At 44.9% G+C, this 12251-nt stretch overlaps 1 protein-coding gene across 1 annotated transcript in view; it reads right to left on the reverse strand.

The window, feature by feature from the left end:
• FERMT2 (fermitin family member 2) overlaps positions 1 to 11559 on the reverse strand; it is a gene marked incomplete at its 3' end in the record, with an annotated part of 84974 nt that extends 73415 nt beyond the window's left edge. The window contains exon 1 of the mRNA XM_018558429.1: positions 11397 to 11559. Coding sequence (XP_018413931.1) covers positions 11397 to 11556 — 160 coding nt within the window. The remainder of the gene's footprint in view (positions 1 to 11396) is intronic.
• Positions 11560 to 12251: the final 692 nt, after the last annotated feature.

A 12251-nucleotide genomic window follows, 5' to 3' on the forward strand; every position in this document is an offset into this window, starting at 1 on the left:
GGGGGGGGGGCTTCTCCAAATGACTACTAATGGAACGGAGCACTGCACTTACCACAGGGCTGGACAAATACCAGAAGCCAGGTATCCAACACTCCTTAGAAATTATAGATGGCACATATAGGTTCTCTCTAGTTGTTGTCAATCCTGCTGGTTCCTGAATTAGACAGAATGGCTCCTGAATTCTATAAGAGTTGGTCCACCCTTGGCTTACCACCAATGTAAAAGGAGGACTACATGACCACCAATGAAGGGAGCACATTTCTACTGGCCACCAATGTGGGAGCACAACAATTTTAATAGCCTGCATTTTTCTGGCTTGTATTAGGCATTTAATTATTACAACTGAAATGTTGTTCGTATTTCGTTTCGTTGTATGGAGGTATGGAGCAGCCCAGAGTGTCAAATATGACAAGTACACCATATTCTCGATTGTATTATAACAACAAGTTATTGTAATGATAATGTCCTGAGAGCTATAGATATAAATCATTGTTAGCAGGGGCTCCCTGAGACTAGAAAGTTATTTTCAAGGGTTCCTCCATGTTAAAAAGGTTCAGAAAGGCAGCCTTGGGTAATTACATTGAAAAGTAGACTATACCTTTGTAAATGCAGGTTTTATGTTTCAGACAGGTAAGGGTTGGAAGGGTTGAACTTAATGGACCCGTGCCTGTTTTCAACTCATCAATTTTCCAACCTTTGCAAGGTTTTGTTACGGTCTGGGGCATTGTCGGGGGAGATTTTTCCTCTTTTTCTGACCCAATAACAGTGTTTTACCTCTAGAAGAACAAATTTAAGGGTGTATTCAAGTATAGGTGGGTGGGCCAGTAAGGGACTGTCACTTTGCCCATCCTGGGGCCACCCAGGCCTACTGATCACCTGCTGCTGCTTCCTCTATGGATATTGCCGCGCCTAGTTCTTCCGGGTAGAGAAGAGCATATGACCTCCTCCAGTGATGCAGTGCTTGTGATGGAGTAACCGTTTCAACGAGCCCCCAACACAAGCTGCCACCAGGCTTTTAACATTCTTGCAAAGGCAGCTGTTGCTAGGTCAGTTGCTACTGACATAAGCACACCCCCCCCCCAAATCTATATTTCCCAATTGCCTCTTTCCTACACATAGGGGCCGATTTATACATTTTCAACCCAACTGTACGCTTGGCGAAAGTCATTTGCATGGCAATCCAGCCTCTAGATGGAGCCAAGGAGCATAGGATAGGCAAGTACTACTATTGGCTTTAATAGGCTTTATGAAGGGGTGGAAGAAGGTCCGCTAAGCAGGCCATAGGCTGGTAGCTTTTTGTACAAACGTTCATATGAAAATATCTCGTGCAAACATTCGATAATACCAACACAGACATTTTGCAAATGGAGTTGCTTAAATAAAAAACACTTTAGAATTTACAATTTGGACAAGTCATAAATGATCTTCAATTTGACCCCATTAACTATGAGAAAAATCGAAGGAACATTCTGAATATTAAAAGATAAATATCACAACAATTAAAAAAAAACGTGCTCGTTCTCTTTGCCAGGTTCCAAGGATCGGTTTGGGCGCCAGAGACGGCTGAAGAGTCGTACTTGACACTGGGAGGTATTTGTATGTTCAACTTGAATAATGATCGTATTGTTGGAATATGACCCAGAAACGGCACAAAGGACACAGTAATCTCAACAAGGAGATCACAGTAACACGGAGTATTGAAGCATCGAGCCTTTAATCTGCACACTTGATCAATAAAGCTTCCAGCAGCTTTGTGTTTTATTCATAGGATTCCGCGGACGAGCCATTAGAGATATTACAGGAGGATGGAGGGAATGCAGACTCCCCGAATTGTCAATTATTGTCTGCTACGAGGTTTCGCAGCCAGGAAGCAAGAGAAAAACACACAGGACTTCCAGAGAACAGGGGGATTTTCACACTGTGCGGAAGAGAGGAACACGTTCAGCATTTTACCCACAAAAAAAAAAAAAAAAAATAACCCCTGCACTCCAGAGGTTTTCAAAAGAAAATCCAATCATGGGAGATCTATAGAGAGAATGCCATCGCTGACCTCCTCCTGAAAATGCCAACTGTCTGTTTATTAAACCAATCCTCTGGATTCATTACTGAGCTACTGACCTGAACATGTATGCAGACTTCTGAATACAGAATAATTAGTTTTACTACATTTTGGCTTAAAGGCGAACTATGGGGTCAGGGCTTTTCCCCATAGTTCTCCTAAGGGTAACTGGAGGACACAAACTAGCGTCCTCCCGTCACCGAAAGCTCAGTATACCGCAAGCTACAGCTCGCGCTATACTGAGATGCCGCAGCCAGGACGGATTCCGACATTGCTGTCTGGATCCACCAAGCTGCGTGAGTGACAGTGGGCTCTGCCTATCTAGAGGCAGAGCCAGATGTACCCGCCCCGTGAGTTCCGCCAGTCAGTGCTGGGGGGGGAATCCCTGCAGGGAGCCGTGAGTGACAGTCACATGATCGAGAAGTGAGCGAGCAACGGTATGTGTTCGCTCACTTCTCGATCTATTGAGCCGACATGCGTCAGTTTCATTGTCACATGTTGGCTAGAACTCTGAGGCTGAGGGATTTTTACTCGCCTCATAGTTCTCCTTGAAGGATCAGCATGGCTGCCAGGCAGATGGCATGTTTAGCAGCAAAAGGTGACCTACACACTCGGCATCAATTGATAAACAAGCAGAGATTTTAGAACAAAAGCCATTAAAAGATGGTGTTCTAATGAGAAGAAAATATTTCTTCTGACACAGGGCACCTCTCCTTAAAGGCTATTTAAACCCAAACAAGTAGACTTCCCTTGCTTGATCCTTTTTGGTCTGCTAAAGATTCCATTAAAAGCATTTTGTTATATCTGTTTTGATAAGTGGAAAAAAATTACTGTTGAGCCTGCCAGAAATCCAGTGAGGAGCGAGGTGACAACTTCCTGTGCTCTCCGACTGTGCTGCACTCTTATTAGTTAGCATTGCACTTTCACAGATACAGTACTAGGGTTGCCACCTGTCCAGGATTTACGCGGACAGTCCAGGTTTTGAATGCCGTGCCTGGGTTTCATGGCAGCAGAAACCCGGACACAAGTGGTCAGGCAGGGGCAACCAAAATTAAGATAGGGGCTACTGCCCCCTCCCTCCCCCCTGAAAATAGTCTCAGCTGTGATATTTACATATGAATAAGCCACAACTCTCCCAAGAAAAATATATGTCAAGAGCGTCGATAGAGTGTTCGGGTTTCGCTTGAAGAAAAGGTGGCCACCCTATATAGTAGAGTAAGTGAGCCTTGCCACCATGGGACAGGAAGTGTTACTGGCAGGATCACCAAATGAAAATAAAACACCTGGAAATCCTGCCAGTAACACTGGCAGGATTACTCCCAATAAACAGGCCAATGACGGCTACCCTAAGGCGGCATTAATGAGTGCCTCTCACACAGAGGGATATTCCAGCTTGTTGGGCTTGATCCTCCAATCCTCCTCTAGAAGAGGAAAGGGTTAATGGGCCCTGTGCTGCTTCTACCCATCAAACGTGTACGACGGGCAATATATCTCCATGCCCATTTTTGTAGGGGAAATCTGCCAGACTCAGCGCAAAGCAATTGTGCAATATTCTTCCTTATAATCACGCTCTCCAATTGCACACTTTGATGCCTTCATACATATCATAGAAGGAAAACCGCAGATTAGGTTGGAACATGTGTGGCCAGCTGAATATGATGCAGGAAAAAAAATCACGCCGAGTTGATCTGCCTGTAGTTCGGAGTAGGGAATGTTTATCTGGTGAAGACTTTACTCGCATACCATAAAGCCACTTCCTAATATTCCCGGAAGGTCACATCCGCAGCCAGCTGCTCAGCGACATGTGGGATCAACCCTACAGTGACCGTGGATGCCATTCCACAAACTGAACGTTGCCTGCCATCAGCCTGGGGCCACTAAACAAAATTAGGGTTATGTAAAATAAAAAGGCAGAATTCTATCAGATGTCTATTTTTTCCTTTTACATTTCATTATTATTTTTTATTATTCATTTTATTACTTATAGATATACATCTAAAAAAAGAGATCTTTAAAGTATGTTCAAGTTTTACAGTTACTTGTTTACACATGCGCACATGGGAGCAGACATATTTGCTTGATACACATGCGTAATTAAGGCCGGGTGTCTCACTAGGCTAAATAGGCAACGGCCTAAAGTGGCTCGACTGTCCAGAGGTTTTTTTATTTATTATTATTGGTATTTATACAGCGCAGACAATTTACGCAGCACTTTACATCGTGAACATTAGACATGTGCACGGCAAAAAAAATAAAAAAATTGGTTTTCTTACTAAACAAAAATGGAAAAAAAAAATGTCTTTCGTTTCGTCAAAGGAAACAAATGTTTATGCCGTTGGGGATTCATAGGCAACGAGACTCCGAATCCGAAATCCACACACTGAAACTGCAGAACGAGCGGTGGCCATATCGGCCATACTAAGATCTACTCAATGATGGTGGCACGCTGGCGGCCGACGTGGCCACCGCTTGTCCAGCGTGTGATGTCACCGCCATGTGACGTCACACGCTCCGCCTCCAAGATGGGAATATGATAAATATTTGTTATTTCGGATTCGGACGAACCGCATAAATCATTTGCAGGTTCGTCTGAATCCGAATGCACGTCTACTGCACTTCCACGTCAGTCCCTGCCCTCTAGGAAATTGCAATCCAAGGTCCCTATCTCACATACAGGACCGATTTAGACAGGAGCCGATTAACCTTCCAGCATGTCTTTGGAGTGAAGGAGGAAACCAGAATATCCGGTACAGTGTCCTGACCTGGATACGAATTGGGGACCCCCAGTGCTGCGAAGCACAAGGGCTAACCACTAAGCCACTGTGCTGTACCTAGACACTAACAGTTTGTGACGAAGCAGCACAGTAGTTCCTTAAAAGGCAAAACCAAAAATTTTATTTTCCACGCACCACGTTTAAGACCTATAAAGTTACAACCCTTAATGGGGGTCTAATCATGGCTTATATCATAGATCATATGCTTAAGCTCCATTAGGGAGGCTGAAACATATCAGACACTCCACCCAGCAGCCTCTCTCCAACAGATTTGGCGCTTGAAAAATAAGAGTGTATTTTAACTTTAAGGAACTGGTTTGCGGCTTCTATGGCAGGGTATGGGAGGAACAGACCACGGAGGGGAACTCACACACAAGTCGGAGTGAAGGATAGCTGTGGAGCAGCTTGCCAGTACCTAGAAAGATGTATTAAGGAGGCGCTGGGATTTAAAATGATTGTTCACAAAAAAAAACAGTCCTACCAGAGCCAGCTCCCTGGCTCTGGTAGGACAGCAGTCACAAATCAGGCCTCCCTCAATGGATACCCGGAAGCATCTCAAAGTGTGGAAATGGAGATAGCAAGTACCAAGCCAAAAAGGTGAACGAGTTCAGGATGCTTTCAGCTAGTTATTAAATGGATGACATAAAAACAGACGACACATTTAGGGCAGCAACACTCTCCCTTTATCAGGGCTTGAAAATAGGACAAGACTTGAATGGACTGGAATGGTGGTAATCAGTCCCCCCAGATCACTTCACACTTATGTTCCCACTGTTACTTAAGGCTAGGTTTACACTAGGGCGATCTGTGACCGCACTGCAATCGTGCACAAAACCTTGCAGATGGCCACGGGGTCATGGAATAGCACGCCCTAGCTGTGTCATTTTCCAATGGCAGCTCAGTTGCGCCAGGCAGATCGCGCGGTATACCGCCCGTGCAATCACGCACAATTGCGGTTGAAAAACCATCACTGAAATCAATGGGGCCGCGCGGCAATAGCTGTGTGCAATCGTGCACGATCGAGCGGTCCTCGAATCTCGGATATGTGAACCTAGGCCAAAAGTGTAAGTGCTCATGGCCAGGGCCACCCTAACCCACTTGCCTTGAATTGTATTGCAACTTTACTGTCTCCCTTTACACTATACAAATCCTAAATATTAAAAACATAAAATAATCATTTATAAAATAATAATAAAAAAAAAAAACCAAAAAAAAACCAGCTGTAAACAGACCAGTTGGGAAAAAAAAAAAAAATCAATAACTCAAAATGTAGAAGGTTGCGGTTACTTTCTGCCAGTTATGGAGACTAATTGCTTTATTTCGAGCACTTAACAGCCTGCAGAAGTCACCTTGACCGGCTCTCGGCTTCTCCTGCGCGGCCTCCGTGTAAAAATAACTGCTAGATGCGAGGCCGGGCCCTCCTGAAAATCCCGCAGCACAAAGCCAAATGAATGCCCCCGAGCCGGTCCATCTTCTTCCTTTCAAGGCCTCAGAGCTGGAACGGATTATGGCATTTAGGGTTTTAAGCTTGCTAGGCCTGGTTTTAGCTAATAAAACATGAGTCACTTCAAATTGGAGGAGCGCTGCTCTCCAGACAGCCAAAGAACGCGATGGGAGGCGGTTAGAGAACAAAGCGCGAGAGCGCAGAGTATCCCCAGGCTATGCGGAATGATGGCAAACTTAATTTTATAGGATCAACTTTTGTTTTTCCCCCTTCAGGTCTGGTACTGAGAAATGAAGATAAGGAATCCAGCACAAGCGGAAGGAGGGTTTTAAATGGTTCTCAAAGAACTGCAGCCGAACAGAATTGTGGGGTAATTTTGTATTTGACAAGGAGGAACTACAAGACTTGGCCTATGTCTACATTTCTTGCATTAGGGGGAAAAAGTTAATTTAGAGCCAAATTACTTTACACACACACACACGTAAGGAAAGGCTCACATATGAGTATATTGATGGATCCGGTGACATCACATTGAATGCGGCCTATCCATTCACTAGAGACCTGTGACATCACTGAGAATGCAGCCTATCCATTCACTAGAGACCGGTGACATCACTGAGAATGCAGCCTATCCATTCACTAGAGACCGGTGACATCACTGAGAATGCAGCCTATCCATTCACTAGAGACTGGTGACATCACTGAGAATGCAGCCTATCCATTCACTAGAGACCGGTGACATCACTGGAAATGCAGCCTATCCTATAAAAAAAAAATGAATACGAAAAGGGTCTCCGGTGCAGCGTTGATAAATATAACTAAAAACTGTAAAGCTTTTCCCTGACTACAAGCCGTTCAGTTTACATTTTTCCTTTAATAAGAAACCGCTATCTGCTGCTTACACCTCCCAGCATGGAATGACTCACAGTGAACACAGATAACCTTTGATTCTACACCGTGTCCGAATAAATGAACTTGTCTACTTCCTTTTTTTTTTCTTCTTCAATAAGAGAGACTCCAGACAGGTGGAATCAGGACACATTGTAACGGTTCTAAAATAAAACCCACTGAGCTAATCTTTATTCTGGGGGACACCAGTCATTTTGGGGTCAGCCCTCCCATGGTGGCACCCGGGTACGGGCCGCACACCACTTGTGACGCCACTGCTACAGAACACATCCCCTCCATGTTTTGGAGAGGAGAGGGGATAGGAGTTCTTTAGTCCTAATATTCCCTGTCCCAGAGTGACAACATTGCTTCTTTACAAGTATAGAGTGAAGGAGTGTTGCCACATTGGACAGAAAGCCCCAAACGGTTACTATAAAGAAATAAAGTCCCAAACTTAATGCAGACACCACATTTAAGAACTGGAAAGTGCAGTACATTTTGTTCTGGAGTTTAGATATGCTTCAAAAAAATTATAAATAATAATAAATACAGGATTTATATAGCAGTTTGTGCAGCGCTTTACAATATAAGGAAGACATTACAATCACAATACAATTCAAGGCAAGATGGTAAGGAGGGCCCTGCCCCTGAGGGCTTACAATCTAAAAACTGTAAAAATATGAAAATGCCTGCAAAAAAAAAGAAGAAGAAAATACAGGGGTGACTTCCACTTAAGGAGAACTATGAGGGGAGTGCTTTTCACTCACCTCATAGTTCTAGCCAACCTGTGACAATGAGACTGTCACAGGTCGGCTCAGTAGATCGGGAGGTGAGCGAACACATACCGGTGTTCACTCACTTCTCGATCCTGTCACGGCTCTCTGCCGTGACCGGGGAGGGGCTGGATTCCCCTCTCCGATCCGCCAGCGCTGACTGGCGGAACAGACGCGGGAGGGGGCGGGTACAGCTGGCTCTGCCTCTAGATAGGCAGAGCCAGCTGTCACTCACGCAGCTGGGCGGATCCAGACACAATTGTCGGGATACGCTTCAGCTGCGGCATCTCAGTATACCGCGAGCAGTAGCTCGCGGTATACTTAGCCAAGGGTGACGGGAGGATGCTAGTTTGTGTCCTCCCGTTACCCTAAGGAGAACTATGGGGAAAAGCCCTAAGTTCTCCTTTAAAAAGAATGTTGACTCGTTAAAATTTCACATGTGTTCCTTTTACTGTAAACAAAGTCACCAAAAGATAACAGCAGTGAGAAATCATTAACCGGTCTGGTTGGCAAATAATGGACAGGGCGACAGATGGGGCAGAGGGGAGAGTGATGAGTGCACGGCTCAGACACCCAATGGAGTATTGCAACCAGAATCTTATCCGAATATAAAACAAACTCTCACCACCTGCGGCAGCTCTCACCACCTGCAACCTGCGCCATCAAACCAAAGCGCCTCTTATAAAAACCTGGAGTGTATGGGTTGTCTTTATACATCTCAGTCACCCCGTTTACCAAGTAAGCGATCACTCCTGGGCTGACCATGTCTATGGACAGCACTGTTTTACACAGTTTACACCCTACCCCACCAGATGCCGTCTTTGCTAAACACATGTTCTCATACGTCTCCCCCTTCCCTCATTCACTCACTCTACTACTCGCCCCAATCTCCTTCCATTTGCTCTATATCTGACGGGTGCGAGTACAGCTTATATCCCTCATCACCCTTAGACATTAGAACCGCATTAAGCCTACACTGGACCAGCTCAATGTGCATTATTCTGTGCATGCGCATGACAGATTTTCTAATGGGATCTCACAATCTGTACCTGTTACATTTGTGTTCACTGTGTGGATTGAAACACTTGGGGCCCATTCACACCACATCATCTCCAGACCAGATTGTTTCCGGACCCAAAATGTATCCTAATGTATCCCTATGCTATTTCTGGCCTCTGTTCACCCCAGCGCAGTCCATTCCAGACCAGGCCAGAAAAATACTGCATGTCTCATTTTGTCTGGTCTGGAATGCACTGGAACTGCGGGTAGGTTCACACCATTTTCCGGACCAGATCTGGTCCACAAAATGGTGTGAACCTGCCCTTAAAAAAGTATCAAAACTGCTGCACTGCTCAGCTGGCACCCATCTACTTTGTAGAGACTTTCCTCATACATTGTAAAACTTGAATAAAATATATTATCTATATAAAAAGCAAAGCAGCTCAGCAACAACAAGGAACTTCAACAGAAGTTTGAGAGCCAGCTGATGTCATCTACCCCATTATCACAAGTTACATTTACACTTTTTCCTCTACTCTGCCACCAAGCTGAAAAATTGCTGGTAAAAGCACAAATTTTTAGTTATTATTATGATTATAATTAATCATAATAATAAAGCGATCTCAATGCTTACTTGTAGCGTTTTTCCTTTCCATTCATTCTTTTTAGTAACTTGCGGTGTGCCTTTTAAGTTACTAGCAAATCTGACTACTCCAGTAGAGTCAATTCCCTAGCACAGCCCCCTCCCTCCTTGCACATCATAGCCCTTTTTCTTTCCTAGGAACATCTACACTCTGTGCTGGTCCAGCTCCATCCTCTCATATCCCTACATATACTTTTATATAGCTGCTGGGGAAGGTGTGAACGGAGCAGGGGTAGCCAAACTTCAGCCCTCCAGCTGTAGTAAAACCACAAACCCCCACAATGCCTTTGCCTCTGGAAGTCACCCCTGTAGCTGTCAGAGTCTTGCAATGCCTCATGGGATTTATAGTTTCAACACAGCTTAGGGCAGAGGATGGCTACCCTTGCTATAGAAGGTTACTCAAGTGACACCTCTGAGTCTGCTGGGGCTGCTGACATCACATCCAGATGGAGGCGCCCAGCAGCAATCTGAGAGCTTTTGTAGGGTCTATACCAGGGGTCTCAAACCTCCGGCCCTCCAGCTGTGGTGAAACTACAAATCCCATGATGCATCTCTCTTCGGGAGTCATGTCTGTGACTGAGAATCTTGCAATACCTCATGGGATTTGTAGTTCCACCACAGCTGGAGGGCCGGAGGTTTGAGACCCCCTGGTCTATACAAAAGGAGGCTTTAACAGGTAAGTAACTTGCATAAAACATGATAAAATGCACACATTATGGAAAGATTTTAGTTGAAATAAAAAGGGTCGCTATGAACACAACCAACACTGACAGAAATATGTCTGCTGTCCCCAGGGCCGGCCTTGGGCCTTTAGGCGCCCTGTGCGAGAAAGCTTTACAGCGCCCCTCAGTGACTACACCCCTCAGTGGCCACACCCTTTAGTGACCACACCCCCAGTAACCACACCCATTTATTACCCATATTTTTGGTAAAATATAAAAAGCGGGGTCACGTCGGGTAAATAGACACCAAACATGTCATTCTTTAAAATTGCGCGCACACGCAAAATCGCAAAAATTTACCATGTCCAAAATTGACCATAGGCGATGCTTTAAAAGCTTTTACCGCTCATCAGTTTAGTGTTATCAGTGATTGATAGCCCTACAATTATTGCTCTCATTCCGACGTTCGCGGCGATATGTAACATGTGCACCTGGCTGTCCCCAATGATCAGTCAGCCTCGTCCTCCAACCTGGTGAGTCAACGGCCCGGCACGAGAAGTTCCAACACTTTGATGGGACGTGCTTGTTCCAGGCAAGTGACAACGTTAGGAAAGCAAGGTGAAGGGCTGGCAAAGTAAGGTTCAAAATGTCTGCCCTGAACAGCTACTTTCAACAAGGCAACGTGGCTACTCAAAGGAGGCTACAATCCAAATTCTTGCACATGCACCTGGCGGTCAGAGGCATGAAAACACCATAGAAGTGTATACAGAGACATAATAGGCCAAGGCATGTCTACAGTTAAAAAGCTAAAATCATGCATACTGTAGACAAAGACGGCACTCAGCGTTGTTCTTTAAGGCAAAGCACAAAGTCCGAGTGGAAACCTGGCACTTTTCAAAGCCAATCGGAAACAAACGTGAATGACTCCCAGGCAGAAAATTTAATAGAAGGCTACAAAGTGGAGCGCTGAACAAAGAGCAAGGTGTTAGGTGAACTCAGAACAAAAACTCATTCATGGTGAACAAAACTCCTCCCCCCCCCTCCCAAAACGATGGCGAACAGTAAAATGAACCCATTCTTCTGCAATTGGCCACAGGGGATGGTACCCAGCCAATGGCAGTAAAGCAGCTACGCCTACCGCACACGCAACTTACCGAGCTTCTCCACCAGCTTCAGCATCACCCCTCCAATGTGTACTTCACCGGTGACTCTCAGCGCCACATCCCGGTTCATATCTGTCACAAGGATATTTAACTCCCAGGTGCCGTCGGCGTAGCAGCCGTCCGGCATGCGTATACCATCCAGAGCCATCATAGTCATCCTGCGGAAAAAGAAAATGACAGTTCCATTAGCCACACGCTCCTCACAACACTACCGGAGGTTTTCATGAACTCTGTTTATTGCTCTTATACAAAATGCTTCAATATTTAGTATGTAGATGTACAAAAGACAAATAAAGTAACATTGGATGATAATTTTATTTTCTCTTAACTGAACAACTTTGACGGTCTCAAGTGTGTCATTAGAACATAACCAATAACTGGTCACGTGCTTCCTTTAGGATAAACTTACTGTGGATTTCCAAGATTACAAAAAGACCGGAGTGGTCTGAACTCAAAGTCAAGTGTAGACTCACACCCAAACCCATAATACACCCATGAGGTCCGTAAACCAATCACACCCATGAGGTCCACCACCAATCGCACCCGTAAGGTCCACCACCAATCACACCAATACCCAAACGTGATGAAATTTAAGTATGGGACTTCGTGGGTGCGATGGGACAAATCGAGTCATGGGGCAAAGTTATAACATTTATATTTTTGACAGCAAAGCAAATCCTGTCCAAGGCTTGGAAATTGGCTACTCCAACAATTCCCCGAGTCAATAGAAAGATGTTGTGGACAGTCTAGTGAATGGACACTTAGTGGTGATACTCCATGAATCTATGCACAATTTTTGCAAAATCTTGGATCCCTGATTATATACATCCAGGGAGTGGAAGGGGG

This window comes from Nanorana parkeri, unplaced genomic scaffold (genome assembly GCF_000935625.1).
Source record: "Nanorana parkeri isolate BGI_ZX_2015 unplaced genomic scaffold, ASM93562v1 scaffold339, whole genome shotgun sequence".
In the NCBI taxonomy this organism is placed as follows: Eukaryota; Metazoa; Chordata; class Amphibia; order Anura; family Dicroglossidae; genus Nanorana; species Nanorana parkeri.